Source organism: Apiospora marii (genome assembly GCF_038362585.1).
Source record: "Apiospora marii strain CBS 49790 chromosome Unknown utg000003l_segment0_segment0, whole genome shotgun sequence".
Classification (NCBI taxonomy): Eukaryota; Fungi; Ascomycota; class Sordariomycetes; order Amphisphaeriales; family Apiosporaceae; genus Apiospora; species Apiospora marii.
The window spans coordinates 3,351,891-3,379,547 of record NW_027117374.1 but is presented as its reverse complement, the minus strand read 5'-3'; the positions used below and the strand labels follow the sequence as shown (position 1 = coordinate 3,379,547).

At 53.5% G+C, this 27,657-nt stretch overlaps 9 protein-coding genes across 9 annotated transcripts; 5 read left to right on the top strand and 4 right to left on the bottom strand.

Moving 5' to 3' along the window:
* Nucleotides 1-1,752: 1,752 nt before the first annotated feature.
* On the top strand, nucleotides 1,753-3,141 carry PG985_004603 (uncharacterized protein; the record flags this gene model as incomplete). Its single annotated transcript, XM_066824372.1, has 4 exons — nucleotides 1,753-2,075; nucleotides 2,397-2,493; nucleotides 2,555-2,620; nucleotides 2,692-3,141. The coding sequence occupies 4 exons, from the start codon at nucleotides 1,753-1,755 to the stop codon at nucleotides 3,139-3,141; spliced, it is 936 nt and encodes a 311-aa protein (XP_066687532.1).
* Nucleotides 3,142-3,358: 217 nt separating this feature from the next.
* Nucleotides 3,359-6,021, bottom strand: PG985_004602 (chloride channel protein; the record flags this gene model as incomplete). Its single annotated transcript, XM_066824371.1, has 3 exons — nucleotides 3,359-4,148; nucleotides 4,186-5,807; nucleotides 5,854-6,021. The coding sequence occupies 3 exons, from the start codon at nucleotides 6,019-6,021 to the stop codon at nucleotides 3,359-3,361; spliced, it is 2,580 nt and encodes an 859-aa protein (XP_066687531.1).
* A 957-nt stretch (nucleotides 6,022-6,978) lies between these two features.
* On the top strand, nucleotides 6,979-7,773 carry PG985_004601 (uncharacterized protein; the record flags this gene model as incomplete). Its single annotated transcript, XM_066824370.1, has 4 exons — nucleotides 6,979-7,042; nucleotides 7,096-7,181; nucleotides 7,233-7,323; nucleotides 7,391-7,773. The coding sequence occupies 4 exons, from the start codon at nucleotides 6,979-6,981 to the stop codon at nucleotides 7,771-7,773; spliced, it is 624 nt and encodes a 207-aa protein (XP_066687530.1).
* A 654-nt stretch (nucleotides 7,774-8,427) lies between these two features.
* PG985_004600 (uncharacterized protein) lies at nucleotides 8,428-9,474 on the bottom strand (the record flags this gene model as incomplete). The annotated part of the gene is made up of 4 exons (XM_066824369.1): nucleotides 9,361-9,474; nucleotides 9,200-9,240; nucleotides 8,848-9,108; nucleotides 8,428-8,793 (listed from the first exon to the last, which is right to left on the bottom strand). The coding sequence occupies exons 1-4, from the start codon at nucleotides 9,437-9,439 to the stop codon at nucleotides 8,428-8,430; spliced, it is 747 nt and encodes a 248-aa protein (XP_066687529.1). The 5' UTR covers nucleotides 9,440-9,474.
* Nucleotides 9,475-10,020: 546 nt separating this feature from the next.
* PG985_004599 (uncharacterized protein) lies at nucleotides 10,021-10,991 on the bottom strand (the record flags this gene model as incomplete). The annotated part of the gene is made up of 2 exons (XM_066824368.1): nucleotides 10,021-10,856; nucleotides 10,910-10,991. 2 exons carry the CDS (start codon nucleotides 10,989-10,991, stop codon nucleotides 10,021-10,023), a joined length of 918 nt encoding a protein of 305 aa, XP_066687528.1.
* An 808-nt stretch (nucleotides 10,992-11,799) lies between these two features.
* On the bottom strand, nucleotides 11,800-13,539 carry PG985_004598 (uncharacterized protein; the record flags this gene model as incomplete). The annotated part of the gene is made up of 4 exons (XM_066824367.1): nucleotides 11,800-11,959; nucleotides 12,021-12,789; nucleotides 12,862-13,375; nucleotides 13,435-13,539. The coding sequence occupies 4 exons, from the start codon at nucleotides 13,537-13,539 to the stop codon at nucleotides 11,800-11,802; spliced, it is 1,548 nt and encodes a 515-aa protein (XP_066687527.1).
* A 917-nt stretch (nucleotides 13,540-14,456) lies between these two features.
* Nucleotides 14,457-15,824, top strand: PG985_004597 (sterigmatocystin biosynthesis P450 monooxygenase; the record flags this gene model as incomplete). The annotated part of the gene is made up of 1 exon (XM_066824366.1): nucleotides 14,457-15,824. One exon carries the CDS (start codon nucleotides 14,457-14,459, stop codon nucleotides 15,822-15,824), a length of 1,368 nt encoding a protein of 455 aa, XP_066687526.1.
* Nucleotides 15,825-16,642: 818 nt separating this feature from the next.
* Nucleotides 16,643-18,317, top strand: PG985_004596 (FAD-linked oxidoreductase alt4; the record flags this gene model as incomplete). The annotated part of the gene is made up of 4 exons (XM_066824365.1): nucleotides 16,643-16,756; nucleotides 16,826-17,093; nucleotides 17,149-17,995; nucleotides 18,047-18,317. The coding sequence occupies 4 exons, from the start codon at nucleotides 16,643-16,645 to the stop codon at nucleotides 18,315-18,317; spliced, it is 1,500 nt and encodes a 499-aa protein (XP_066687525.1).
* A 981-nt stretch (nucleotides 18,318-19,298) lies between these two features.
* Nucleotides 19,299-27,349, top strand: PG985_004595 (uncharacterized protein; the record flags this gene model as incomplete). Its single annotated transcript, XM_066824364.1, has 4 exons — nucleotides 19,299-19,491; nucleotides 19,539-19,600; nucleotides 19,825-23,849; nucleotides 24,088-27,349. The coding sequence occupies 4 exons, from the start codon at nucleotides 19,299-19,301 to the stop codon at nucleotides 27,347-27,349; spliced, it is 7,542 nt and encodes a 2,513-aa protein (XP_066687524.1).
* Nucleotides 27,350-27,657: the final 308 nt, after the last annotated feature.

Here is a 27,657-nt window from a genome sequence, read left to right as displayed (position 1 = left end):
TGCTATCCACGTCATTGGTTTACACTTCGAAAGTGCCCGTGGCCGACACAGTGCCTCTTTGGCTTCTGGGCTCGTGCGAGATATGCTGCCCAACGCAACCTGTATACTAATTGAGATCCTGCGTGACCGCATACGCGGCCAGATGGTGGTTGGTGAGCTCTGGGGCACGGATTCTTCATACCCATTGGTCGCATAAACTCCCTTCAGCCCCCCTAGTGAGTTGCTTTGGAAATGAACATCGGACTTACGTACATCGTATGCCTGAGTTGTTTTTCCGCAGGATATGTTGCAGTCATGACTATTGAATCATGGGGGAACATCTACCTTTGGACTGGCCTTGTGCTGTTTACCGTGGGCAGCATACTCAACTAGGCCAGATCAGATGTTGCTGGCGACCGTCTAGTCATGTACAACACAGTTTCTTTCTGGGATGTATGCGCTTCGCTCAGCTCGTACGTGGTCGACGTTCGCCTGGAGTTGCAAAGGTATAGTCACCTCTTGAAGTTGTTCGTAAGATAGAGTAGACAGTAGAGGCCGTTGTCCATGCGCACTTGCCCCAGTCGGTTCTGCCACTCAGACATTAATATACATAATGCGGGAGTGTGCATGTGTGTGTAGACAAGTCAAATTGTAATTGAATATATAGCTCGATAACCAGAGATCTTTCTCGGCCACGAATATCTACTGAACGAGTCAATGCAGATGTAGTTATAAATTTTGAGAAGTATGAGATCTATTTTCTTCTATGAGGCAGTAGATGATCAGTGCTTCCGCTCCCAGGAAAATTAATGGACAAGATATGCTTTCGTCTTTCATGCTAATGGGGACAACGCTCTGTGAGGCTTGCATGCTACTTCCGTCTGAATGATTACCAGATGACTTACTTTGAGGACCTATCAAGACGAGAGGAGAAAAACCCATGTCGGTACCAAACCCATTCTGCTCTGGCGGAGTCGGCATTTGCAGTGGATCGATCCTGTTGCTTCTACACAGGTGCTTGGTAATAAATAACTCTTTACTTTCATGAAAATTGAGGACTGTTATTATGGATAGCTGTGATGTATCGTTGCTCGGGATGGGTTTGGCCCCTTTTTGGGAAAGTGAGGCAAATAGAGAGTTCCTTATGTCAAGGCAGGCCGCAGCGTGTTGGCAATGGGACATCTTCCGTTCTCACTCGATCGAACACATTCGTATTCCTTGGCATACATCGTTCGCATGAGGGTATAGAACCCATGAAAACCGACGGGTTCATTTGCCGAGTTGTAGACGCAAACGGTGTTGACCTTGGCCGGGTCTGTTTTTGTAGTTGCAAAACAGTACGTCGCCAGAAGGGACTGGACTTCCTTAAAAGAACAGATCGTATGTCAATTGACAAGCACGCAGACCCCATATTGCATCTACAACAACTCTAGCGGAGATGAAATAATTGATGTAAGTCAATTTGTGATTCTATAATACCGAGATCTGGTTGCTTCCGATGCAATGACAGGGGCATCATCAATGTTGCGCACAGGGGTTGATTTTAGGTGGGTGAGGGGTGCCTGTATGATTTGAAACGGACCTGTAAAATGGGCTAGCCTTCAAATTACCAACTCTGACGAAATCAGAAGCAACCTAGCCAGAGGTTGAAACACACAGCCAACAGAAGACGTCCATCAACTGCGGCAACCTCCAACCTGAAAGCAGGTTACGGATTACTAACCTAAATACGGAGTACTCCATAGCCTATCCCAACCACGCGCACCCAACGCTATGGCGCCTCGTAAGAAGCCGGCCGCCCGGCAGCAGCCTCTCATGCACCCGGACGAGCCGAAGTCTGACCTTCTCCCTCCATCAACTTCTGTTTCTGCTGCCACTACCACAGCCAGGCGACGTCAGGGTGCTGCTGTATCGACCAATCAAAAGATGAGCAACGATGCCGGCGGCGCTGCTGCTGCCCGCCCGTCCACCGAGAGTGTGAGAGACCCGCCGACCACCACCGCTGGTCCAGCATCATGGGCGAGTCGAAATCAATGGATTGTGCTCGCTATCGCCAGCGGCGCCTGCGCTGCTTTCAATGGCGTTTTTGCTAAACTGTACGTTCTTTGTGTGTTCACTTGGTTCGCCATGCAAGCTTCTATCCCCCATGAGCTTGGTGCCGGCAGTTAGATGCATCGCATCGCAACCAGATGTGTCAGTAGTTCACCGGCCACTTTTGAGCTTCCGTTGCGCGCATGGTCATGCCTGATTTCTTGGTCCATATGGTCCTATTAAGTCTTCGTATACGCGCGGTTGGCTAGCTTATGATGTCTGCCGTTGGACAATGTGTTTTGTTACATCTAGACGGCAGCTTCCTGTTCTATTCTCCGAGACGCCATGTTACTGTGTGACCGAAAAGAAGCTTACATGTACTACAGAACGACCAACAATCTCACCACTCAGATTGCTGAGGCCGTCTCGGGCGTGCTGGGTCTGAGCGACCTGGAACAGCCCATTGAATACGTTGTCCGCGCTGTAAGACTTCTTCTGCCTAACCAAATTGTGGTTTCGGATATCCGGATATCCTTTCATGGAGCGTAGTACTGACAAGAATCGCAACCACCAGGCCTTCTTCGGCTTGAATCTAGTCTTCAACGGCGTCGTAAGTGATTTATTCCCCAGGTCCCCCTTTCATTTAGGCTGTACTAACATGGCTTCTCCCCTTCCTTGCAGATGTGGACGCTCTTCACCAAAGCCCTGGCGCGCGGCAGCTCCACGACGCAGGTGTCCATCATGAACACGTCGGCCAACTTCGTCATCACGGCGGTCCTGGGCTTCGCCATCTTCGCCGAGTCCCTGCCCCCGCTCTGGTGGCTCGGTGCCGCCATGCTCGTCGCTGGCAACGTCATCATCGGCCGCAAGGATGAGGGTACCAGCGACGATGCTGGCACGGCTTCTGCCTCCGAGGAGTCCTCGTCGGAGCAACCCTTACTCGGCCAGGAACAGCAGCCTCGCTACGACGACGGCGTAGAGAATGTGGTCGCGGCTGGCATCGCGGCTGGCGGTGTCGCGGCGATTGGCGCGGCGGCCCAGGTCGACGAGACCATGCCTAGAGTTGAGAAGGATGAGGATGATGAAGAGGACGTGGCGATGATTGGAGATCTGGAATCCGAAGAATTGTAATACTGGGTAAGCTTTCCAGGATCTAGACTAGAAAACCTTAATACCTAGACTTTTTACCATCCACCTGACTTTCGCAGTACGCACATTGATTTGGGTCATAGGAAGAAACATAGACTGCGGTGACATAGAAAACGAAAAGAAAAGTAATAAAATTGTCTTAATATCCGAGTGGTAACACCAATGCTATAAAATCTATAAATCTCTATATAAAATTATGTTACCTATTCTCCAACTCCACGCCACCCTCATCACCTAGGTCCTCATCTCCGTCCATGATGCCCCCTCTACCCACATGCGGCCGACCCGCGCCCTGGATCTCCGTACTACCGAGCCGGATGCGGCCGCCGCTGGCGCTGGACAGCTTGCCCGAGACCCAGAACCCCGCGGTCTGGATCCAGCCCCACAGCACCTCGTTGCCCTTCTGGACGTCATGGCTCGCATGCGGGTTCTCCTCCGCCTCGACCTTGAACTGGTACTTGAGGCAGTCTTTGACTGTGACCAAGCCGGCCAGGCGGCCGTGGTACTCAATCAGAATGACGCGCGGGCCGATCTTGCGGAACATGTCCATGACCGTCTCGAGCGGCAAGCGCGGGTGCACCATGACTGGGGTGGGATCCACGTAGCGGCTGAAGTCGATAGTCGACGCTGACGAGGAGATGTTGTAGTCCGTGTTGGACACCGTCACGGTCGGCGTCACGGGGATGGCGCCCGCGACGTTGGAGGGCGAAAAGGAGCACTTGGCCTGCGGGCTGATGGTGATCTGGCGCTCGCGCCGGAGGCGGTCGATAGCGTAGCGGAGTTCCGTACGTCCGATGTAGCCTACAAGTATCCTCGTGTTTACATCCTCTACTATAGGGAAACCTTGGTACTTGGGCTGCGAGAGCAGATCTTCCACTGATTGCAGCGTCATGCCTTGGATTGGAATGGTGACAATGTCATTGGTCATGACTGATTGGACGGGTACTCCAAAGTTGTGGTCTTCTTTATTGTCGAGGAAGGGGAATCCACTGAACCAGATCATACGGTCGGCGATACCCCCTTTACCCGAACATTTCAGACACGGCTTTGGTAACGCCAACCACGATCATGGTGGGCAGGATATAATCAAGCGCCCCTGTAAGTTCGAACATGATGACGACAACGGAGACGGTGATGTGCATGATGCCACTGAGAGCGGCTGCAGCGCCTAGAAAGGCATATGTTCCAGGGGTAATGCAAGGTAGATCGGGTAGGCAAGAGGCAAAGAAGACGCTTTGTGGGTAAGAGTCGTGGAGCGCCTGAACTATTATCCCAATAGTTCGCCCGAAGGAAGCGCCAATGGCCATAGATGGGACGAAGATACCCGCCGGGACTTTGCAGCCATAGGATATGATGACCAGAAATATTCGGATGACCGTCGCAAGTAGCAGAGAAAGGATATTACTCCAGCGCCTGTCGTTTTCACACAGCCCCTGGTAATCCTCTGCGCCCTCGCATTCCAAAAACAGAATCTCCATGCTTTCCGTCATATCGATGCGCAAAAATACGTTAGGATAGCAAATGATGGCGGTACCCGCCGCCAGCAATGTCGCTTCCAGAACGGCGTATTTCGTCAAGTACTTCTTCCGGAACGCCTGGACTCGCAGATTCCACTTCATAACAAAAGCGCCATACAAGCCTCCAAAAACGCCAAGTATGATGTAGAAGAATACCTCAAAAAAGTGCCATGATCGATCATAGTGGACCTGAAACATGACAAGCTGGCCGGTTCGGAAAGGGTTCATGGCGGCTAAGACAGCGGTGGCAACCAGGGCACAGAAGTAACTCCTCCAAAGCGTTTTAAGCGGGAAGTAATTCGACATCTCTTCCAAAGAGAAGAGCACGCCGCCAATCGGACTTCCAAAGGCAACAGCCACACCGGCAGCTGCGCAGGCGCTGAGGATCTCGCGTGTCTTCGAGGCATTGCGCGCATACTTCTCGAAGAGCCTAGAGATGACATTGCCCGTGCAAACGGCATAGTGTACGCTGGGGCCTTCCTTTCCGACCGAAAGACCCGATCCAATGGCCAGGGGAAGCGCAATCGACTTGATAATGAGCGTCCAAAGGCCGAGAAACCCCTTCATGACGAAACCGGCGATGATGCATTTGATCTCGGATATACCTGATCCGGCAGCGTAGGGCGCAAACGACTTGACAAGGGTCGCCGAGAGGCAGGCGAAGAACGTGCCAAAGAGAATATAGATCACATAGTTGGCGGGCCCGAAGCCGGTCCAAGGGTGCCAGTCGGCGCAACCATTGTCTTCGCCCCAGCAGCAAAAGCTCTCGTTTAGGTAGAAGCCCGTGGTGCAGTAGCCCGTCTTGATGTCGGATAGCCATTCTGTAATGATATTGAGAAACGCCGCATTGAAACCGATGGCGGCGCCAATAAGGGTTACGACGATCCATCCTTGAGCCGCATCGTAGGATTCGGCCACTCGATGTCGCCAGGTCACCTGGCCGTTGTCGAAGAGGCCGGCATTCTTGTGCCGTTTCGCTTTCCGTCGCAGTTGTTCGCGTGCGGCATCTTGTACCCAGTCTGTCGATGGCTTGTCAGTATCGTGGTATCCCCTCGCGAGCGAGCTTGATGGCGCATACCGATCGTGGTAAAGTCCTGGAGGCAAATGCACGTTAGCAAGATTGCGGAGCAGCTTGGGACGATCGGCGCGTGGGCCCGCAAAGGGCGACAACACATACCTCGTACCGCTTGATTTCAGCGATCTCTTCGTCTATCTGCTGAGCTGCGGGCGCATCGTGGCCTTCGCCGCGCTCGGCGGTTGAGACAGCAAAGGAAAGGCGACTGGTGAGAGAGGACGGCCGGCGGGTGAGTGGAGCTGCGGAAAACGAGGTTGTTCGTGAACTCATCGCATAGGGTCCTGCACCATGGTTATTGTACGAAGAATAGGACCCAGCAAGTCGGGGCGGGTCGGTTTTTCGATTGGAGGTTCGCTGGTTGAGGTCTGGGAAGAGGTGATGTATCGTCTCAAAGTCGGGAGTTGTTCATTCTCCTACGTAATTCGATCGATTGGTGGATGGGTTCCGGGTTGGCATTTGATGCAATGCAGTGAAATCCATGGATGGTACCCTCTGATGGAAGCCTAGACCAGCTCGCCCGGAGCTTGGCTAGGGGTGCCCCTCCCAGGCTTGGCGCTGTCTTACGCTTGGCTTGCTTGGCGCCCAAACATTTGGTCTCTTCTGCCAAGCAAGCACCTCCAGTGCCAGAGTTTAATGGGGATCGCGTCTCCTTAAATCGTCACGCGTCTTCATTCCATGCCGTTTTATGCCAGACCGCACTCGAGACTACCCCGAACGACGACGCTTTCAGGAGCCATAATCATCACAGAAATCTCAGCTCACGCATTTCAGTAAGTCGATGCTAGTCCAATGCATGAGACCAGGCCATTATACAGCCTCGTTTGTGTTCAAAAAGACCTATTTGACCTCCATCTGGGCCGCCTATGAAAAGCATGGTCTTTTCGCCGCAATGTATAGGTCGATGGTCGCTCTTTCCCACGGTAGACAAAATGAGAATCAGGGATCTCAAAATTTGTGGTCGACTGCACTTACTGCCCCCAGCCTTTAGAAATTGGGCGGTTGCGTTCCTGAAGCAATTGAGCCAAAGTAAAAAAAGTCGGGAGTTTAAAGCACTAACCCTCGCACTTCAACAGGTACTTGCGGCGGCAAATCCACATCTTCAATTCTACTACACTCGTTCATACAACATACCTACTACTATTTGATCTTGCACACCAACCTGTGTTGTGTCAATACAGCACATTTGATCGGAACACTGCATCTTTGTTCCACGAAGTCTCTGTCACCATGCCTTACAACACCACGGCTATCCCCCCTAGAAAGGAGGTGACTGGGCAAACGCAACTGCCACGTGAGTCGAGCAATGTCCCACGCATGAACTTATTATACTGACCTTTTCCGCAGTGTCGAGAGTAAAGAAGATCATTGCCCAAGACGAAGACATCAACATCTGCTCTAACAATGCAGCATTCGTGATATGCCTAGCTGCAGTAAGTCTTCGTGCCGTCATTTTGCCAGGCGAGACCTAACATCCATTGCAGGAGATGTTTGTTCAGCACATTGCCGAAGAGGCTCTCAAGCAAGCCAAGACAGAGCGCAAACCTAGGCGCAATATCCAATACAAGGACATTGGTATGCGATTCTCGCTCCACATTTCGTGAAGAAAGAAGTATGTGAATGGCATCTGACACCTCATTAGCCAGCGCTGTCCATCACCAGGACAACCTAGAGTTCCTGGAGGATGTAGTCCCCAAGACTGTCAAGTTCCGGGACATCAAGGCCGCCGCTGCTGCGACGCGCGCGACGCTGCGCGGCGAGCGGGCCAAGAATGACGCCAACGGCAGCGTCCAGCAGGAGCTTCCCGTGGCCAACGGCAGCAGTGCTAAGAAGCACAAGTCTAACGGCAGCCGGTCCAGCTTGAACGGCAGCGCCAATATCGCCGGCATGCTGGGCGGCGGCGCGGCAGGCTCGGCCCGGCAGAGTCACGACGACGAGGCTGCCGACCCTAACGATCAGCTCGAGATGGAGTCTCGGCAGGCACGGGGCGATGCCGACGATGACGACGTCGCCATGACGGGCTAGAACCCTCGACGTGAGACCACTGGGAGTATGAGGGGCGGGCTGGGCATACATAACAACCCAAAAGACTTGGAGTCTAACTCTGAGACTGCCCACCTCGATAATCAGCCGGAGAGGGACTTACCGCAGGTGAAGGCCGAAGATTATATTGGCATTGCTTTTTGAGGCTGAAGAAGATTATAATGCTACCTTGGAAGCTGAAGACGATGACAATAATACTCCGAGGGCCGAGGATAACGGCGGTGTTGCAATGAAAGCTGAAGACGATGATGCTACCTTGGAAACCACAAATGATGATAATACTGCCACAGGGACAAGGACCCCTCGACGCAAGTTCACCGGGCCTGCGAAGGGCAGGTTGGCCATACGCAAACACCTGATGGATTTGTTAGACCAACCTGACCCATCCGGTTCATAAGCGATACTGAAATTACGGCAGCGACGAGGAATTCATTGGGGGAGGCTCTCGCAAGAAAAGCTTTAGCGATCGGTGTTCTTTTTGGAAGGTAGCATTAGTGGACGAAAATATTTGCATTGCCTTGAGTCTGGGTATAATCCATCAACTTTGCATGTCGTAGCGAAGCAATCAACGCCTGTTACCAGTGTCGTAATCATCTATGTTTAGAAGAATGAAGTCCACGTCCATACATGCCCTCTCTACTCTTCCATCTCATCCCCAGCATGGACGCCGGCGGGCAACCGTCCTTCGCGGAGCATGGTCTCCAACCGTGTGATCTCGTCCAAGCTTGTCGCCTTCTTGATCAATTCCTGTAAGCGCTTCTTCTCTTGGCCCGTAAGCTTGATCCTCGACATCCTAGTCGAGAGATCGCCCGAAGGTCCGTTGGATGCAGAAGCGGCGTCGAATGTCTTAGATTTGATGCCCATAAGCTTCGAGGCCAACTCCGTGGGCTCCTCGGCCGTGCCGAAGAGGGTTGTCGCCTGGTTGCGCTCCGCCAGCTTGACCTTTTCGTAGTCCAAGAACCGCACGCGAGGGCATCGCCAGAGGACCCAGTATCGGTAGTGCTAGGCCGGCCTATTAGCAAGTAACCTTCAAATACCAGCAAGCAGCAAACTCACCTCCTTCTTAGTGACGGGGTTGTCCCGCAATACCAGGTGTGTGAGGTTCGCGAATGTGCCCAAAGGATCCAGATCTGCCAGCTCGTTCAGGTTGTTCGACTCGAGCTGCAGGGTCGTGAGGTTCGGGATAGAGTTGGCGAGTGTGGGCTGGATCGACGCGATGCGATTGCGGGCTAGCAGGAGGGTACGGATGCGTGGCGACAGCGGGAAGTTGCCCAGCACTTGAATATCGTTGTCGACGAGGTCAATGGCATCTTGCGGCTGCGGAAGGTCGGTAGGGTCAGTACAGGAATATTCTTCGGCCATGCGTGATAGGGAAGGGAAGGGAGCGGGAGGTGCTGCTGCGACTTACACCTGCGACACCCAGGTTCTCGATGGCGGGGATGCGATGTCCTGTTCACGGGGCGAAGAAATCGCTATCAACTCTGCTCTCTGTCTTTTGGCTTTGGTGTTTGGCGATATGGCTAATTGGGATAGATCAACCAGTGTAGTATCTGCTCTTTTCAAACGTACCTCGAAGATCAAGCTCACGCTCCTTCAGGGCGTTGAGCCATGACGGCGAGTTCTGGAGGAGCTCGACCGTGAGCCTCATTTTGGCGGAAAAAGAGGTGCTTCGGTCAAGAAGGGGAGTAGTAGTGATATGGGTTTACCTCTTTGGCGTTCGCAGTCACAGGTCGTCGGTGGGGGAGGTGACTGGAAATGTTCTGGCTTCGCCGACCGCTTCTGTCGTAATGTCGCGTGCAAGGCTGAAGAGCTCCCAAAAATTTCGAGATGCGCTACAGCTGTGATGAAATGCGGCGAGTTAGCTGTTTACCGGCCCCTAAGGCAGCCTTGAACAGGTTGGGTGCGGGGACTGGCTGTAGCTGATCAGTGGGGTTAAGCGGTTTGTTGCATATCATGTACCCGCCCACGGTCAGGTAAGGTATATATATCTTCTTACAAGCATATTAACCTCTTACCTATGACGCTCTGCAAGCAAATGTACTTGGCCAGCATTACCAGCGTCTTTCGTCCCATTCCACTGCGATCTCATAAGAAACATATTAGCATTCATTGATAGATTCTCCTCTCATCAAATCAAAATGTATGAAGCTACAGTATTGGTCGGCCTCATTAGCCTCGATCTGTGACAACTCCCTTCCAAAATGCCCAACGTTGAGGAGCACGGATATGCTAGGAAACATGACGCTTGGTAATGAACTGCGCAATCAATGGGTCGATCAGTGACCTCGCCCGCTTGAAACAGTCAGCAACTGCTTTCTGGTTTTTCCAGCTCCAGACTGCGAGGCCTACTATCCCAGAGCTCATGATGAATGGCACAAGAGCTCGAAGCGTCTTCTTGCACATCGCCTTGAGGAACATGTCTTGCTTGGCTCTGACTCTTGCCACATGCTCCTTCCTCTTGTTGACCTGTGGGAACGGCATATCTGGTACGGGCTTGCCCAGAAACTTGCACAAAGGCCCCCAGCCTTGCTTGAGGTCATAGTTCAAAAGTCGTTCCTCGGGAACCGCAGCTCGGATCTCGGCGTAGTGTCTGCGGTACCGCTCTTTCGCCTTGGCTCTTATCTCGGTGACGTTACGCGCCTCATAGAAGCCGAGCATGATCTTCCTGATTGTCAACCCACCCGTTAGGTTCATGAAACGACCGAAGACGTCGATGATCAAGTTGGCCCGCCAGCCCCAGGTCGTGCTGAAGATCGCCTCCTCCATGCTCTCATACCAGCTGTCAACGTCACGCTCTACCAGGACGATCTTCGCATCCGGGTATGACTCGATGAGCGGGATAGCAAAGAAGGAGCCCATATCAGTGACCGCTTCACACTGGCCGAATATCTTGTCCCAATCGAATCGTCCGAACGGCTGCCCCCGATAAGACGGGAGAGTTTCAAAGAAGGCATCGCTTGCATTGGAGAACACGGTCCAGTCATTTGGGTTACTTATGGCTTGGATCCCATGATGCACGTTTCGATAGCCCAGTATAGTAAGTGCTTGGGTGATGGAGGCGGACCCTTATACACATGTCAGTATGTGGCTACACTCAATTATGCAGATGTTTGCTCACCTGTTCTCGTCATCCCGAGGGACATCACCTGCATGGGCCTGCGGACGTTTTGCCCCAACGAAGTGTCCATAGTACAGGCCATGATCGATTGCGAGTTCGGTTTGAATGAGACCACGCAAGTCGAGAGTGAGTCTGTATGATTTGAAGTGACTACAGATATTTTCTCGTTGATGGCATCCAATCGTGTACATACAAGCACGGGGCTATACCTTCTTGAGGTATTGGCAGTATCTCGGTATCGCCGTTCTCCTTTCTCAACGATCAGCGGCATCCCTGCAATCGGTTGTCTAGGGGCTACAGGCGATGATACCACGATACTTTCTCTTCAAACCGCCAAGCGGGCCGAGGCGGTGAGTCGGTCACCACGTGGGCAAATGCAAAATAAACTTTGCCAACAAAAGGGTCATATTTGACGTTCTATAAACCAGAGGCTCTAGACTAAGCGGCCGTCTTGAGCGTCCGCATTGCTCAACCCCCAGCTACTGTTTAATTTCCCCTTTTTGTTTCTAAACCAGACCCGGGGCATGTTCTGAATGGATGCCCTGTTTTCGCTGCAAATATCCCTTCCCAATATTTCCCAAGATTACCTTGATAGCTGCAGTTTATCGGCTGTGATCCCATGTTGGTGAAAACCTAGTGGTTTTGGGTGTGAAGTTCAGTAAACATATTCCAGGACGGGCGAGTCAGACTTCATGTCGCTCCGTAGAACACTAAACAGCCAATGGAATTATACAACATATTCGTCTTGGTTTTCGTTGAAACAGCCCGGCGTATCCAATTCATTATGCCGCCAACTGATTATGCTGGTGGGATAATAACGAATTGACAGCCATTCTTGAACCTTTCCATGCTTCTGCTTTTATCTCAATGCTATCTAAGTCTGTTCAACATTACTTGAACCTAGGATGTAGCTGGATCATCAACGGGATCTTCTCCCAGACGAGATAAGTCCCTTGCAAATTCCACCAATCCAGATCAGGCTCCGCAAGCTCGAGGTCAAAAGAAAACATGATCTTTGCCATAGTGAGGCGCATTTCGGCATATGCCATGCTGAACGTCCACAGTTAGTTACTCAAGCCACAGAACGAATGTCAAACGGATAAGAACTTACGATCTTCCGATACACACACGCTGGCCCATAGAGAAAGGCTGAGCCGCAGCTTTGTCGTCGTTGGCGAACTCGGACCCAGGCGGTAGTTCCAGATATCGCTCTGGGTGGAATTCACGAGCGCGCTCGAAGTTGAGCTCTGACGTCCCAGCGCTGAACTGGTTGACGGCGACGGCCATGCCACCCTTTACCCATTTACCGTCAATCTCCTGACCTTTGCCGGGAACTATGCGTGGCAAAGAACCCGGGGTGGGCGGGTACATGCGCATGCCTTCTTCCAGGCAGGCGTTGAGGTATTTGCACTTTGCTGTACCGACCATGGTTATATCCTCTATTTTTGAGAAAGCGTCGCGGATTTCCTTCTTCAACTTCTCGAGCTTGTCTGGATTGCGCAGCAAGAGATATGTGAGGCCGGACATGCCTCCCGCAGATGTTCCACTCCCCGCCACGATGAAGTTGCTCGACAACATGACCAGTTCAATCTTGGACAGCTTCTCCACCGCCGGGTCGTCGTTCTCCAGAATGAATGACATGAAGTCTTTGCCTGGATTCTTCGCGTTCATGCGACGTTCAAGCTTTTGAGTGGTGTTTTTTATGTGCGCCTTTCGGCTTTCTGTCACATATCTTGGGGTAAACAGACTCAGTAGAGGGAAAACACCATACCAGACTGCCAACTGGTAAAATTTAATTGCAGTGGCACGATTGAGAATGACTTGGATCCATGGCTGGTCTGCATTATCGAGAAACCCGGCTGGCTCACCAAATGCAAGATCTGATAACGGGTATTAGCATCACCCACGAAAAAACAGGCCTCGCAACAGATACTCGGTGAGCCTTCACATACCTGATACAATATCGAAAGCGACAAGATTATACCACGTTGTCATATCCACAGGTCCTTGCTTCGACTTTTCTGACAGAACTTTGATCAGTTTGGTCGAATGGGCCTGGAGGTAATGCTCCTGTTCTCTCAAGGCACGCTCCGAGAACGCCGGGTTGATGGCCTTGCGCAACCTTAAATGGTTTTCTTGCGTTTCAGTCATCAATGAGGGGCGTCCATCGATGCTCGTAGGGGCGATGCCTCGTCCGTCGAGAGCCTTCGGGAACTCCGGGCTACGTTGACCATATATCTTCTTCCAGGCCGTAGACGTGGTGTACGACAGCTCGTCAGGGGCAATGCGCACCACTGGTCCGTACTGGTCATGGAGTTCCCGGATTCGCCAGGTGATTCTGCCTTTGAGGTTGGTGTAGTGCCATGGCACACGCGAAATGGCCCAAAGTCGAGGTCCAGGAAAATTGCGCAACGGATGGAAATACAAATTGTAAATGACCCTGACCAAGACAAGATGCGCTAAAATCTACCATACACTTTTAGTCGTCACCAGAAATATTTATTTGAGGGGAAGGGATAACTTACAGCGATACCAAGCCCTTTGAAGACGTTACCGAACGTGATGGGAGGCAACTGACTGACAATCGCCTTCACATCCTCTCTTTCGAGATAGTTGAGCATATCAGACATCTTGATAGAACGTACCAGATTCTACCTCTATCAATGGTCGGTGGTTATGCTCGCGCCAACACAGGCAAGTGCCAGAACTGGGACGACGTCGGCTGCCAGTATTCATACGATAACCACCCTTTGACTCATTGGAGCCATGGCCTCCCAGAATGAAGAGAGAACACGCCCTGAGAACTTGCATGGCGGGAGACAATCAGGGGTACCCCATATCCTTTTCCCACCCTGGTCCCTGCCCAACCCCATTTGCGTTGCCAAACGAATCAGCACCCCTGTAAATCCTGGAGTGGGAAAAGATAGACTTGCAAGCTTTTAGCTACTGCGAGGTGACAGGACCCTGATAATGCTTCTTTGCGGGTCCTAACATACGGTCAACTAATAGAACCCAGGGAAAGCTTGCCAGAAATCGACACAGGGGCAAGACAGTCTTTAGCCAACCCCGAGCTTCACATTGAGCACGTTGGCATCCTCATGCCCCACATGCCCTTCTGCCCCAAATACTGTTCCCTGTTGTCGACGGATGGTTGGGAGTGTCCGATGAAGGTACAGTTACTTGATATGGCGTCCAAACAGCAGTTGAAGTCCGCCAACACGGCCGTCACACTGGCATCGATTCATCGCGAAAGATCATGGCGCAAGAGATTCCCAACCAAGAAAATGGAGCTATACTCTACTTGGCCTTAAATTTCAGCCGCACCGGTTTGCTCGTCAGCCTGGGCGCAGTCTTGGTTCTTTTGAGGCTCATCAACAGTTGTGTTGTCCGTCCATGGCGTCACTGGTTAAAGGCCCGCCGACTTGGCTGCGGCAGCGTTCCAACCGAACCAAGGAAATGGCCACTGGGCCTCGACATCGTCCGAAATGGCTTGATGGCCGACAAAGACCAAAGGATGCCCGAGTATGTTACAGACCGGTTTGCAGCGATGGGCCGCTATACGTGGCGTATGAACGTCCTTGGCAGCTCCAACTTCATCACGGCCGAGCCACGCAATATCCAAGCCATCTTGGCCACGCAGTTTGGCGACTTCAAGCTGGGCGATGTGCGCACGACCAATCTGAAGCTGTTCCTCGGCCGCAGCATCTTTGCGGTCGACGGTCCGGCGTGGCACAGCGCCCGCGAGGTCATGCGGCCCCTTTTCACCAGGGAAAACGTGTCCAACGTGCGCCTGCTCGAAGGCCGCTTTCAAAGTATGATGCGATGTCTCCTGGAATCGTCCGAAGGAGTCAGGTCGACCTCACAAGACAAGAACGGCCGGACTTGGGCAGCACCCGTCAGTCTCGCGGCGCTCCTGCCACGGTTCACGCTCGACTCAGCGACTGAAGTGTTTCTCGGCCAGAGCGCAAACTCGCTCGAGGCCAGGCTCCGTGGCGAGAAGAAGGAAGATCTCAACTGGGCCTTGGAGCAGATGGTTCCTCTTCTGCGCATGCGGCTCACTCTCAGGGGACTTTACTGGATCTATGGGAACAAGGAGTTACGACGCATTGCTGCCGTTATGCACCAATTCACAAACGACGCAATGGACAAGGCGGACGCGACAGTCCGCTCAGGGGAGAACCGGGCCAAATACGATTTTCTCGACACCCTGCGAGCCAGGTGTGCAGATCGCGACGAGGTCCGCGAGCAGGCTCTGGGCCTTCTCGCCGCTGGAACCGACACGACTGCGGCGCTGACGGGTTGGGTCTTCTACTCGCTGATCCGAAACCCGCGAGTGTTTGCCAAGCTCCGCCAGATTGTCCTTCAGCATTTCGGCGAAGCTACTGGTGGCACCGATGCCGCTGACAGCGTTACGTTCGAGAAACTGAAGAACTGTACCTATTTGAAACATGTGCTGAACGAGACGCTCCGCCGCCATTCGGTCGTGCCCCTGAACAGTCGGTGTGCCAAGAGAGACACGACCCTTCCGACAGGGGGCGGCCCAGATGGAACACAGCCAATTTTTGTGCCTGCCGGTACGGAATGCAATTTCAGCACCCATATATTGCATCGTAGGAAGGACCTTTGGGGTCCTGACGCAGATGACTTCGTTCCCGAGCGATGGGAGAAGCGCAGGCCGGGTACCTTCCACTACGTGCCCTTCAACGGCGGGCCGCGCATCTGCATAGGGCAGCAGTTTGCGCTGACGGAGGCCGGGTTCGTGGTCGTCCGCATCCTCCAGGAGTTTGACGCCATCGAGGGCCTGGACCTAGACAGCACCTCCAGGGATTACAGCAACTTCGGCATTACGTGCGCGCCGGGGAGTTCGATCGACAGGCATGAAGGTGTCCTGTGTCGTCTCAGACTTGCCAAGTGAAATGCCGCATGGTGCGGACATCATTACCACGTGTTTGTTCTGTTATCAAGGGTACCGGCGATCTGGTAGATACACTTACGTCAAGGAAAGGGGGCGGAGGGGGGTTAAGCCGGCTAGCAATGTCGTACTGTCAACTCCCCCGTTCATACGAATAACGTAGCAAATAAAGTAGATAATACGCACTGATTGGTTAAATAGTTCAACTTCATTGATATACGAGCCCAGTGTAACACTGATTATTCTTGGGTTAGGTTACTTTGTCGGCCTGGCGCCGACGACATTTTGACCGCATGTCGCGATAGCCAGGAAGGCCCAGCCGAGAAACGCCCCGAGACGGTGAAGATTAAGGTTTTGGTTAGTTGCTCACCCATGATCCTAGAGGGCCGCGTTTCTCGTATTCACTGTCGCTCGCTTGCGGGCAATTCGAGACGCAAGGAGAGCACGTGGGCTTGGCATCTTCAAACCATGGGCTCGCGTGTGCTGTGGTTCGCAGTGAAGATAGCCCAGCACAGCGGCTGTCGGTCAAGATAGGATGTCGTTAATAACGGAGTTTTCGCCGATCGGTTCTGCACACAAGGCGATCCACCCTCTGGTTCCACTACGTCGTGAAGGTCAGGGTACCCCCGTGCCAAGAATGTACCCCGGCGCGAAGAGAACACAGGCGTGTTAGTCCCTAGATGGATTTGGGGTCAGCAAGGAGCTGGCTGGTCGCTGGCGATGCGCTCTTCGCTGAATGTCTCCTTCACCAAGACATCGTCGCTCGGCTCTTGCTCTGATACCACCTGGTTTCAGTAGACACATACTACTTGCCACCGAGGATGGATGACCACCACGAGCTAGCGTCTCGCCTTTCGCCAAGCGGACAGTTGCACTATCCAGGCTCTGAGGGCTTCGGTGCATCGAATCTAAGATTCACCGAGTATGAACGTCCGGTACACAATTACCTTCAACTCTCGGTACTTGCTGGACACGAAGATGTTCGCTAACATTGGTGATACTAGACTTACACTGCCGTGGTCCAGCCGGGCTGTATCGAGGACGTTGTGGAGACCGTCAAGTATGCCACGGGGAGAAACATATCATTTTCCCCGCGAGCTGGTCATCATGCAGTGACATCGACCATGAGGCATCTGCAAAATGGCATCTTGATCGATATGAGGACTCTGAATGGCCTGAGCTTTGATGAAGAGGGCCAGACGGTGACTGTGGGAGGCGGTGTCATAACAGACGAATTCGTCAAGTTTATACACAAGATGGGCATGGAAGTCAGTAAGTGAAAATATCGGTCCGCGAACTGAACCCTATCTAATCAGCCCTCGTCAAGATGTGGGATCTTGCCCGACGACTGGTGTTATGGGAGTCTCCTTGGGCGCTGGCCTTGGCCGCCTCCAAGGCAAGTATGGCTTCTTGCACGATAACATGGTTTCCTGCAAGCTGGTTCTCGCGGACGGATCTATCGTCACAGCTTCAGAAAAGAAGAACGCAGATCTGTTTTGGGCACTGCGTGGGGCCGGCCACAACTTTGGCATTGCTGTTGAAGCAACGTTCAGGGTGCACAAGCAATCCAATCGCGGCATCCACTACACTTGGGATCTTGAGTACGAGATCGAGCAGTGTGATGATGTATTTCGCACCTTGAATGAGGTCACCGAGACCATGCCTAAGGAGCTGGCCATATTCGTCTTGTGGATGAGAAAGAGCACAGAGGGCAAACAGGTAAGACCAGCCCACAGTCCTCCCCAAAATAACACAACTGATACATCATGGATGAAGCATATGATCCTGGTAAACCTCGTATGGTCCGGCGCCGAAGCCGAAGCAGACCCTTGGATTGCCAGGTTTGAGGCGATCAAGCCAGCCATCCACTCGGGTAAGGTAGGGGTTGAGTGGCCTGAGCTGCCCTGGACGACTTACAAGGGCTACAACAAATATCTGAGCATGCCCGAGGTCTGGACTGTCGCGCCTTACAAGATGATGAGCGCCGCATGCGTCAAGAAATTTGACCTCCAGATTACTAGGGAGTTCTTCGAAAGTGTGAAGGCCAAGAACATCGAGTTCGCGGGTAAGGGGACCTTTGGCGCCATGTTCGAGTGTCTTCCGCACCATCGGGTCCGGGAGATACCTGATGATGCCACCGCCTTCCCGTGGCGGTCTTCGTCTGATCACTTCCTGTAAGTATGCGATCTTTTAGGGGGACCTCACTGCTTTCGAAGCTAACATAGACCACGTAGAATGTTGATGGCAACCCCCATGAAGCTGGAAGATCGGGACGATTTCGAGAAGCACCTCGACGGTTGGAAGAGGAGATTCATAGAAACCTCTGGTTACGGCGAGCTTCATCAATACGTAAACTACGGGAACACGACTTCAACTATGAAAGACCCCCCGGAGGCCCTCTATGGAGAGCCGTGGAGGTTGGAGAAGCTGAGAGATCTGAAGAGACGATATGATCCCAATAACGTATTCCGGTGGTATCAGCCTCTGATAGAATAGGTAGAGATATGACGCTCTTGACGATTAATTATGCAAACTGCTTCTCTCATGGGGCTCTACACCTGTAATCATCAGAACACCACCACTGCGCCACATCGTATGGTGGACAGTTCGAACCCTTGCACGTATAATACTCTTCACGCTGATTCAGGTTCCAAAAAAGGCGTACCCAATAATTCAACATATGATCGTCAATAAGCCGGCCAGGTTTCACGAGGTTACATATCGCTCATCCAGCCCCGTATGATCCGCCGCTGTATCGGAATGGGGCTCCTGTCCCCAGGTGCCGACAGGGTCCTTGGTTGTTGTGGGGGGCTCCAGTCATCCCCAGAAACCGGGGTCACACAGGCTAGAGCATTACCCAGTTGTTTGTTCGCATCCGGCTATCGCGAAAATATCTTCACGCAAGACTGCGCGCAGTAGAGAAAACGTGCTGGATACTCACGACCGCACTGGTCGGTTTCTACAGAGGCATCTAGACCCATAGTACTCAGCTCCAAGATCACACGACGTGCGGATGAAGTTCCCGCCTTGCACCCTGCTTCAGGCGCGCCCTGGTGTACCGCACCCAGACCGACTTTCCACTTCTCTCTACACTTGCAAGTCGTTGGATCCGAAAGAGCAAGATTATCCCGTATGGATCCTAAGTTTAGTAACCGCCAGCGAGTCATGAGGTAACGGCGACGATACGGGCGAGGATGCTGGGGTGAAGGAAGTTGATGAAGGGCCGCGATATTCTACCAAGCGGCGTTTAAAGACCGATGCCACTGGTTAGACAGACACGTGCATCTCGTCTCAGCTTTCAGATAGACAGTCAGTCTTAATGATATAACTGCGCTCTCTCTCTTCATAGCCTTGGTCTCAGTTCCGGAATCTGGATAGAACCTCCTAAGCCCTACTACTTCTTGATAGCCCCTTCTAGACACATCATTGGTCTCTTTCGCTCTTCATCAGGCCTATCAGATATTTGTACAACATAACATGCCTTTAATATACGACCAGGCCGAGGCCTTGCCTCAGTCTGAGCCCATCGCCGTTATTGGTATTGCCCTCAGGGCGCCCGGCGTTGGCTCTGATCCAGAGAAGTTCTGGAATATGCTGCTTGAGGGCCGATCAGCCCGAAGCGAGATCCCCAAGGAGAGATATGATGTAGATGGGTTTTACCACCCGAACGGTGACCGGCTTGGATCCATCCAGCAAAGACACGCACACTTCCTGAAGCAAGACTTCAAGGTGTTCGATGCCCCTTTTTTTCGGTGACGCCCAAGGAGGCAAAGGCCATGGTGAGTGACCTGTGTTGATGTTTTGAAGATTATTGAGTTTCAAACTTTAAATTGGACAAATCAATTACCTTGGCAATTCCATCATATCGATTGAAGCAAAGAACGATTATGCCAGTAGATTTACTGGTGGCATAATGGCACTCATCGAACGCTCAGCGGCCAATGGCGTAATTGGAAGCTACTTACCTTGGCAGGAACAGAAAGCGCTAACTCAACTCAAATAGGACCCCACGCACCGAATGCTTCTGGAAACAACATATGAAGGTTTTGAAAATGCAGGCTTGCGATTACAGGACATTGCCGGAACAAAAACGTCCTGCTATATCGGCACATTTACCGCCGACTTCCCCTCGTTGCAAGCTCGCGACAATGAGGGACCATCTATCTACCACGCCACCGGAACCTCGGCTTCGCTGGCTTCGAACCGACTGTCCTGGTTTTACGACTTGAAGGGGCCGAGTATGACTATTGACACGGCATGCTCGTCAAGTCTGACAGCCTTTCACCTCGGCTGCCAAAGCATCCGGACAGGAGAGGCCGAGATGTCCGTCATTGCTGGCGCCAACCTCATGTTTGGTCCAGACATGTCCATCCTTCTCGGCGCCGCCAAGATTCTTTCCCCTGAGGGCAAGTCAAAGATGTGGGACGCCAACGCCGATGGATTCGCACGAGGCGAAGGTATCGGCGTCCTGATCCTGAAGCCTTTGAAGGCAGCTCTTCGGGACGGTGACACTATCCGCTCTGTCGTCCTTGCTACGGCGGCGAATGAGGACGGCTGGACCCCTGGTATTTCGCTACCAAACAGCGAAGCTCAGCAAGAGCTCATCCGGACGGCATACGCGCAAGCGGGTGTCAGTCCTTCGACTACGGCGTATGTGGAAGCCCACGGCACAGGAACGCAAGCTGGCGATCCGCTTGAAGCAAAGGCTATTCTCAATACGATAGGCACAAACAGGACCTCTGATCTCTATGTTGGATCAGTGAAAACCAACATTGGCCATCTCGAAGGTGCCGCTGGAGTCGCAGGAGTCATCAAAGCTTCACTCATTGTTGAACGAGGATTAATCCCCCGAAATCTCTGGTTCGAGAAGTTGAACGCGCAGATTTCCCTTCCAGATAAAGTCAAGATCCCGCTTGACACCATGGCATGGCCCCATCAAGGTCCTCGGCGCGCCAGCATCAACAGTTTTGGCTTCGGCGGTGCGAATGCCCACGTCATTCTTGAGGACGCCGCCTCATATTTGACGCGAACAGGCCAAAGGGGACGCCATTTCACAACTCCCAGACTGATCTCCAACGGCACCAATGGCCACTCCAACGGCACCAATGGTTATTCCAACGGCACCAATGGCACTTCGAAAGAGGATACCAAATCTAGAGTCTTTGCGCTTGCTTCGAACGACGCCGATGGTGTCGCTCGCCAAGTCGAGAGCCTCCAATCCTACCTTTCCGCCAAACCCGATTCCAAGTCCACAGCAGATCTACTCGACAACTTGGCTTATACCCTAAGCTCCAAGCGTACAGTGCTTCCATGGAAGAGCTTCGCCATTGCATCCAGCAATGAGACTCTCCAAAAGGCCCTGGGGAATATCCCTGCTGTCGTTCGATCCTCCAACTCCGCCGTACCCAAGATTGCATTTGCCTTTACTGGACAGGGCGCCCAATGGTGGGCGATGGGGCAGGGACTTTATGTATACAAGGCATTCCGGGAAAGCATGAAATACTCCCAGGAAGTGCTCGCATCTCTCGGTTGCCCCTGGAATCTGGATGAGGAGCTCAATCGGTCTGAAGCCGACTGTAACCTTCGCCTGACCGAGTATAGCCAGCCGGCTTGTACCGCACTGCAAGTCGCGCTCGTCCAGCTGTTGCGATCATGGGGTGTTCAGCCCGTCGCTGTTGTGGGACACTCCAGTGGCGAGATCGCCGCCGCTTACACGGCCGGTTTCATCTCCCACGAGGCGGCTGTCAAGATTGCTTGGCTTAGGGGTCAAGTTTCTTCAACCGTCTCCAAGAATGGCGGCATGATCGCGATCAACGCGTCGGCCGAGACTATCGAGCAGCGACTCGGCGCCCTGGCGCAGGGCAGAGCAGTCATCGCTTGCATGAACAGTCCCAGATCTTGCACAGTCTCTGGCGACAAGCCAGCCATAGACGAACTGTATGACGCGCTCAAGAAGGATGAAGTACTGTGCACCAAGCTACCCATGGACGTTGCCTATCACTCCTTCCACATGGAGGCGGCACGGACCCAGTATGAGAAGGCTTTGGCAGGCATTCCTCACGAGGCCCCCGAGACCGGATTGCCCATGTTCTCTTCGGTCACCGGGAAACTGGTCACCGCGGAAGACATGAATCCTTCATACTGGATTGACAACCTGGTCTCGCCAGTGAACTTCACCGCCGCCACACGGGCTCTGCTACACCACACGCAGGGCAAGACTCGCAGCCATGACCGTACCGCTTTCGCCAGTGTCTTCGTGGAGCTTGGACCCCACTCCGCCCTCAGGGGCTATCTACTTGACATCTTCAAGGCCGAGGACCGCTTTGTCGACTTGGCGTACGCCAGTGTTCTGAGACGAAAAGTCAATGGTGTCGATACGGCCCTTCAGGCGGCCGGCGAGCTCTGGACCAAGGGATGCCAGATTGACTTGAACCTGGTGAACGAGACGCCCGAGGACGTGAAGATGTTGGTGGACCTGCCGCCTTATAGCTGGGACCACAGTGCCAGCCGCAGCTTCTGGGATGAGTCTTACCTGAGCAGAGACTACCGACAGCGCCCCAAGGCTCGTACCGACCTGCTTGGATACCGGATACCAGGAGTGCCTGACCCGACGTGGCGCAACTTCCTCCGCTGCAACGAAAACCCCTGGATCCGAGAGCACAAGGTTCAAGGCGACATTATTTACCCCGGTGTCGGTATCGTCATCATGGCCGTCGAGGCGGCCAAGGAGATCGCGGACATCAACGAGGAGATCTACGGGTACGAGCTTCGCGACGTCGCGATCACGACCGCGCTCCGCGTTCCCGAAACGGAGAAGGGTGTCGAGGTGCAGGTCCAGCTCCACCCCCGCCGCACCGGCACCAAGGCAGGACCCTCGTCCTCATTGAACGAGTTCGCCGTCTCGTCTTGGTCAGAAGAGACGAGGGAATGGACTGTGCACGCCCGCGGTCTGATCTCTCTGACATACAAGTCGTCCCTCTCCCCGGCCATGCAGAAGGAGCTGGAGCTGGAGTCGGCGGCCAAGAAGCAGGCTCTCCTGGACGCCAAGGAGAAGTGCGAAAGGCCCGCCCGAAGCTTCCTCTACGATCAAGTCGAGACTATCGGTATGGTGTACGGCCCTACCTTCCGAAATATGACGGATCTATTCGCGGGACCGGACTCGAGCTATGGGATCATCAGCATTCCGGATACCAAGAGCGTTATGCCTTGTCAGTTCGAGTACCCGTTCGTCGTGCATCCGGCAACTCTGGATTCGATCCTTCATCTCCTGTTCCCCTGCATCACCGGTGAAGAGGAGTCGCTCTCTGAAGCTGTGGTACCCTTCTTCTTTGACCGCGTCTTCATCTCATCCAAGCTGCCAACCACCCTCAGCACTAAGCTGCAAGGACACTGCACCGCCAAGAAGACCAGTTATACGACGTGGACTTCTGCGATCAATGTATGCGAGAAAGACGATGAGCCCCTCATTATCATGGAGGGTGTTGGTCTTGCCTCGATCGGCGGTGGAGGCGACAGCACCGCAGTCGCCCAGGAATCCCGGGCTTCCTGCTTCGGCCAAAACTGGCACGAGGACGTCGACCTTCTGCAACCCAACCAGATCAAGGAGATTGTCTACAGCCGCACGCTGAAGAGCAAAGACGACGAGACCGTCCTCGACAAGCTGGAGTATGTCTGCCTGTACCACATCTACCGCTGCCTCGACTGGTTCAACGGCGAGGGCAAGGACTTTGTTCCCCAAGATGGGTTCTGGAAGTCGTACGTGGAGTGGATGCACGCCACCATCAAGGACTTCCCGCCGCTGGCCGAGGACCCCGCCGAGGTGCAGGCCGAACTCGAGCGGTGCCGCGACGCGATCGTGCACTCGCCCAGTGGCGACATTACCGTGCAAATGGTGGACAGGATCGGGGAAAACCTGCCCAAGATCTTCATGCGGGAGGTCGAGCCGCTTCAGGTTATGACGGAAGGGGACCTATTGTACACTTTCTACAGGGGCGCTTTCGGGACTTCGTTTAACACGAACGTTGCGGAGTATGTCGGGCTCATTGCTGACAAGTCTCCTGGTGTCAAGATTCTGGAAATCGGTGCTGGTAAGTTTATTCCGGACTTATTCCTTCCTGTCCAGTGTTTATTCCATCCTTATCCCGGCGTTTATCCCACCCCATTACAGTGCCTCAAGGGGGCTAGATGCAACACCTATGACAGGGATGACTGCATTCCCCTCTGAGATTAACCGATGACTTCCTGAAAGAGATGTACTAATTTCAAGAGCAGGTACCGGCGGTACCACTTATCACGTCCTTGAGCGTCTCCGCAACCCCGATGGGTCCTCCAAAGCTGCCAAATATTTCTTCTCGGATATCTCCCCCGGTTTCCTTGCCAAGGCTGCAGAGAGATTTAACACCGATGCATCTATCATGGAGTTCGGTACATGTAATGTGGAAAATTCGCCTTTAGAACAGGGGTTCGCCCCTGAAAGCTATGATCTCATTGTATGCGCCAATGTGTTGCACGCCACAAAGAGCATCCAGGAGACCCTGGAACACTGCAAGTTGTTGCTGAAGCCAGGTGGCAGACTCGTACTGTCGGAGGTGACGATCAAGCGCATCTTCAGTGGTTTCATTATGGGACCTCTGCCAGGGTGGTGGCTCGGTGAGGCTGATGGTCGATTCGGCGGTCCCTTGCTCGATGTGCCGGAGTGGCACACGGCCTTGGTCAAGGCTGGATTCTCTGGTGTCGATATGGATGTCCGTGGTGACCGGGAGAGCTCCAAGGAGCCCGTTTCTCTGATCATATCCACCAAGCCTCTCGACACAGCCTCCAAGACTGCAAGTCAGTTCCTGGTCATTGGCGCCGACACTCCTGCGTCTGACAAGCTTGGGGCTGCTATCGCCGAGACCATCAAGAAGGCGGACAAGACTGTGGACTCCATCAACTGGAACCAGGTCACGAAAGACGCCGTGAGCGGCAAATACTGTATCTGTCTGGCCGAGTGGGAGTCCCCAATGCTTGCTGAGCTTACGGATGATAACTGGGACAAGCTGCGCGACGTCGTACTGGGATCGGCCGGTACTCTGTGGATCACGGGCGGAGCTGCCATGGATATCAACGAGCCCCTCAAGTCCCTCATGGTAGGTCTCTCCCGGGCTATCCGCAACGAGGACGCCGGCGTCCTTCTTGCCACCCTCGATCTGGAGCCCGCCAGCTCCATCGATGTGGAGCTGGCATCCGATGCCGTACTCAGAGTGGCGCTGGAGCACAGCCGCGGTGAAATCCCTGACGGCGAATTCGCTGCACGTGGCCGCTGCGTCTACGTTCCACGTGTTGAACGGATACCCAATGTGGACTCATCCCTCCGCAAGTACGAGGCCAAGGGTGATCCGGAGCCTACCTCCTTCACAGGCTGCGGTCGACCTCTTAAGTTGACCATCAAGACCCCGGGATTGCTTGACACCTTCCGATGGATCGAGGACGAGTTGTACTACGAGCCAATTCCAGAGGACTGGATAGAGATTCAGGTCAAGGCGGTTGGTCTTAACTTCAAGGACGTTCTCGTCGCGCTGGGTAACCTTGCAGAGTACAAACTGGGTGTTGATGTGTCGGGTGTCGTGACCCGCGTTGGATCGGCTGTCACCGATTTGAAGCCTGGCGACAAAGTCATGACTGCTTCGTGCGATACGTTCGCCACTTTTGTCCGTTTCCCTGCCAAGGGTGCCATTACGATCCTCGAGGGAATGGACTTTGAGGAGGCGGCATCGATGCCCCTTATTTTCCTCACTGCCTACTACGCTCTAATCACGGCCGGTCAACTAGTCAAGGGAGAGAAGGTACTCATCCACGCAGCTGCCGGAGGTGTTGGTCAAGCGGCCATTCAAATTGCTCAGAGCATAGGTGCGGAGATCTTCGCAACTGTTGGTCCCGAGGAGAAGAAGCAACTCCTTATCGACCAATACGGCATACCCGAGGACAACATCTTTAGCAGCCGCGATACTAGTTTCCACCGTGGCATTATGCGCGCCACTAATGGGAAAGGTGTCGATGCTGTCCTGAACTCCCTCGCTGGCGAGTCCCTGCGTCTCTCGTGGCACTGCTTGGCAAAGTTCGGTCGATTCCTAGAAATTGGCAAGGCCGACCTCTTTGCCAACACGGGCTTGGATATGAAGCCTTTCTTGGACAACAAGAGCTACATCGGGATTAATTTGCTTGACTTCGAAAATAACGTGACTCCGCGTGCGGTGAAGCTATGGGGGGAAACAGCCAAGCTGATTCACGACGGTTCTCTTAAGCCGGTTCGGCCAATACAAAAGTTCACCATGTCTGACGTGGAGAAGGCATTCCGCTACATGCAGACTGGCAAGCACATGGGCAAGGTCGTCATAAGCGTCGACGACGCAGACATGGTCCTCGCCGTGCCTCGTATGCCCAAGGTCGGGATCACGGCTGATGCAACTTATGTGGTTGCTGGTTTGGGCGGTATCTGTCGCGAGATCGCTCGCTGGTTGGCAGAGAAGGGAGCCAAGCACATCGTGCTTCTTTCTCGATCGGCAGCCAGCAGTGAGGACAACAAAGCTTATGCTGCTGACCTCGAGAAGACATACGAGACCAAGACGTATGCCTTCGACTGCAATGTCGGAGACAAGGCCGCACTCCAGTCTGTCCTTGACCAGATCCAGCATCTTCCCCCTATTCGCGGCTGCGTGACCGGCGCCATGGTCTTGCATGATACCCTGTTTGATAAGATGACAGCGGACCACGTCCGCACCACGGTCGGTCCCAAGGTCCACGGAACCTGGAACCTTCATGAGCTCCTCCCGCGCGATCTCGATTTCTTCGTGATGCTCAGCTCGTTGGCCGGAGTCATGGGTCATCGCGGTCAGGGTAACTACGGCGCTGGCAACATCTTCCAAGACTACTTCGCAAGCTACCGCCGTAGCCAGGGTCTGCGTGCCATGACCATCGATATTGGCTATTTGCTCAGCGTGGGTTTCGTTGCCGAGCACGACGAGTACGTCGACCATGTCAAGGCCATGGGTCTCAAGGTGATGCGCAACTCGGATTTACACGGCCTCTTATCCACGGCGGTCGAGGGCTCTGACGCCCACCCGGCCCAAGTCATGTGCGGTCTCCCCTACAACGAGCATGACGACGCTTGGTACTGGATCGAGGACGGTCGCTTCGCTGCCCTGCGTAACCTCGCGGCGGGAGCCTCGGCTGGCGGTTCTGCGACCATCTCGCTGCGCGAGGAGCTCTCCCGCTGTGGCCGCGTCGATGAGGATTCCATCGACCTTATTACGGCGGCCATGGTCCAGCGGTTGGCCAAACTGATGATGATGCCCGAGACCGACATCGACGCCGCCCGGCCGCTCAGCGCCTACGGTGTCGACAGTCTGGTGGCCGTCGAGGTCAGGAACTGGGTGGCGCGTGAGGTGGCGGTCGAGGTGTCGGTGTTTGACCTCATGGCCAACATCCCGATGCGGCAGTTGGCTGGGGACTTGGCGCGGAAGAGCGCCTTGCTGAACAAGGAGGATTGAGTGTAAGGTTGGACACACCATTAGGCCGCGATTACTTTTCATGTAAGGAAAGACATAATTTGGTAGACCCGTACTTCGAAAGCAGTAAGCTTGTGCAATAAATGACTGGTTCTGTAATGAGTCCCACACTCCTATCAGATCATTGTGTCAGCAATCCACATTATATCGCAAGGTAAAAATGAAAGACGCCACGAGTATTATTTACCATTATAGATGCCCCAGACTTCGATATCTGTTTGCAGAACTCCGTCAGGTATTCCAAGACAATGAATGTGGTCGACAGTCCTTGAACTGGAACCATCACGTAT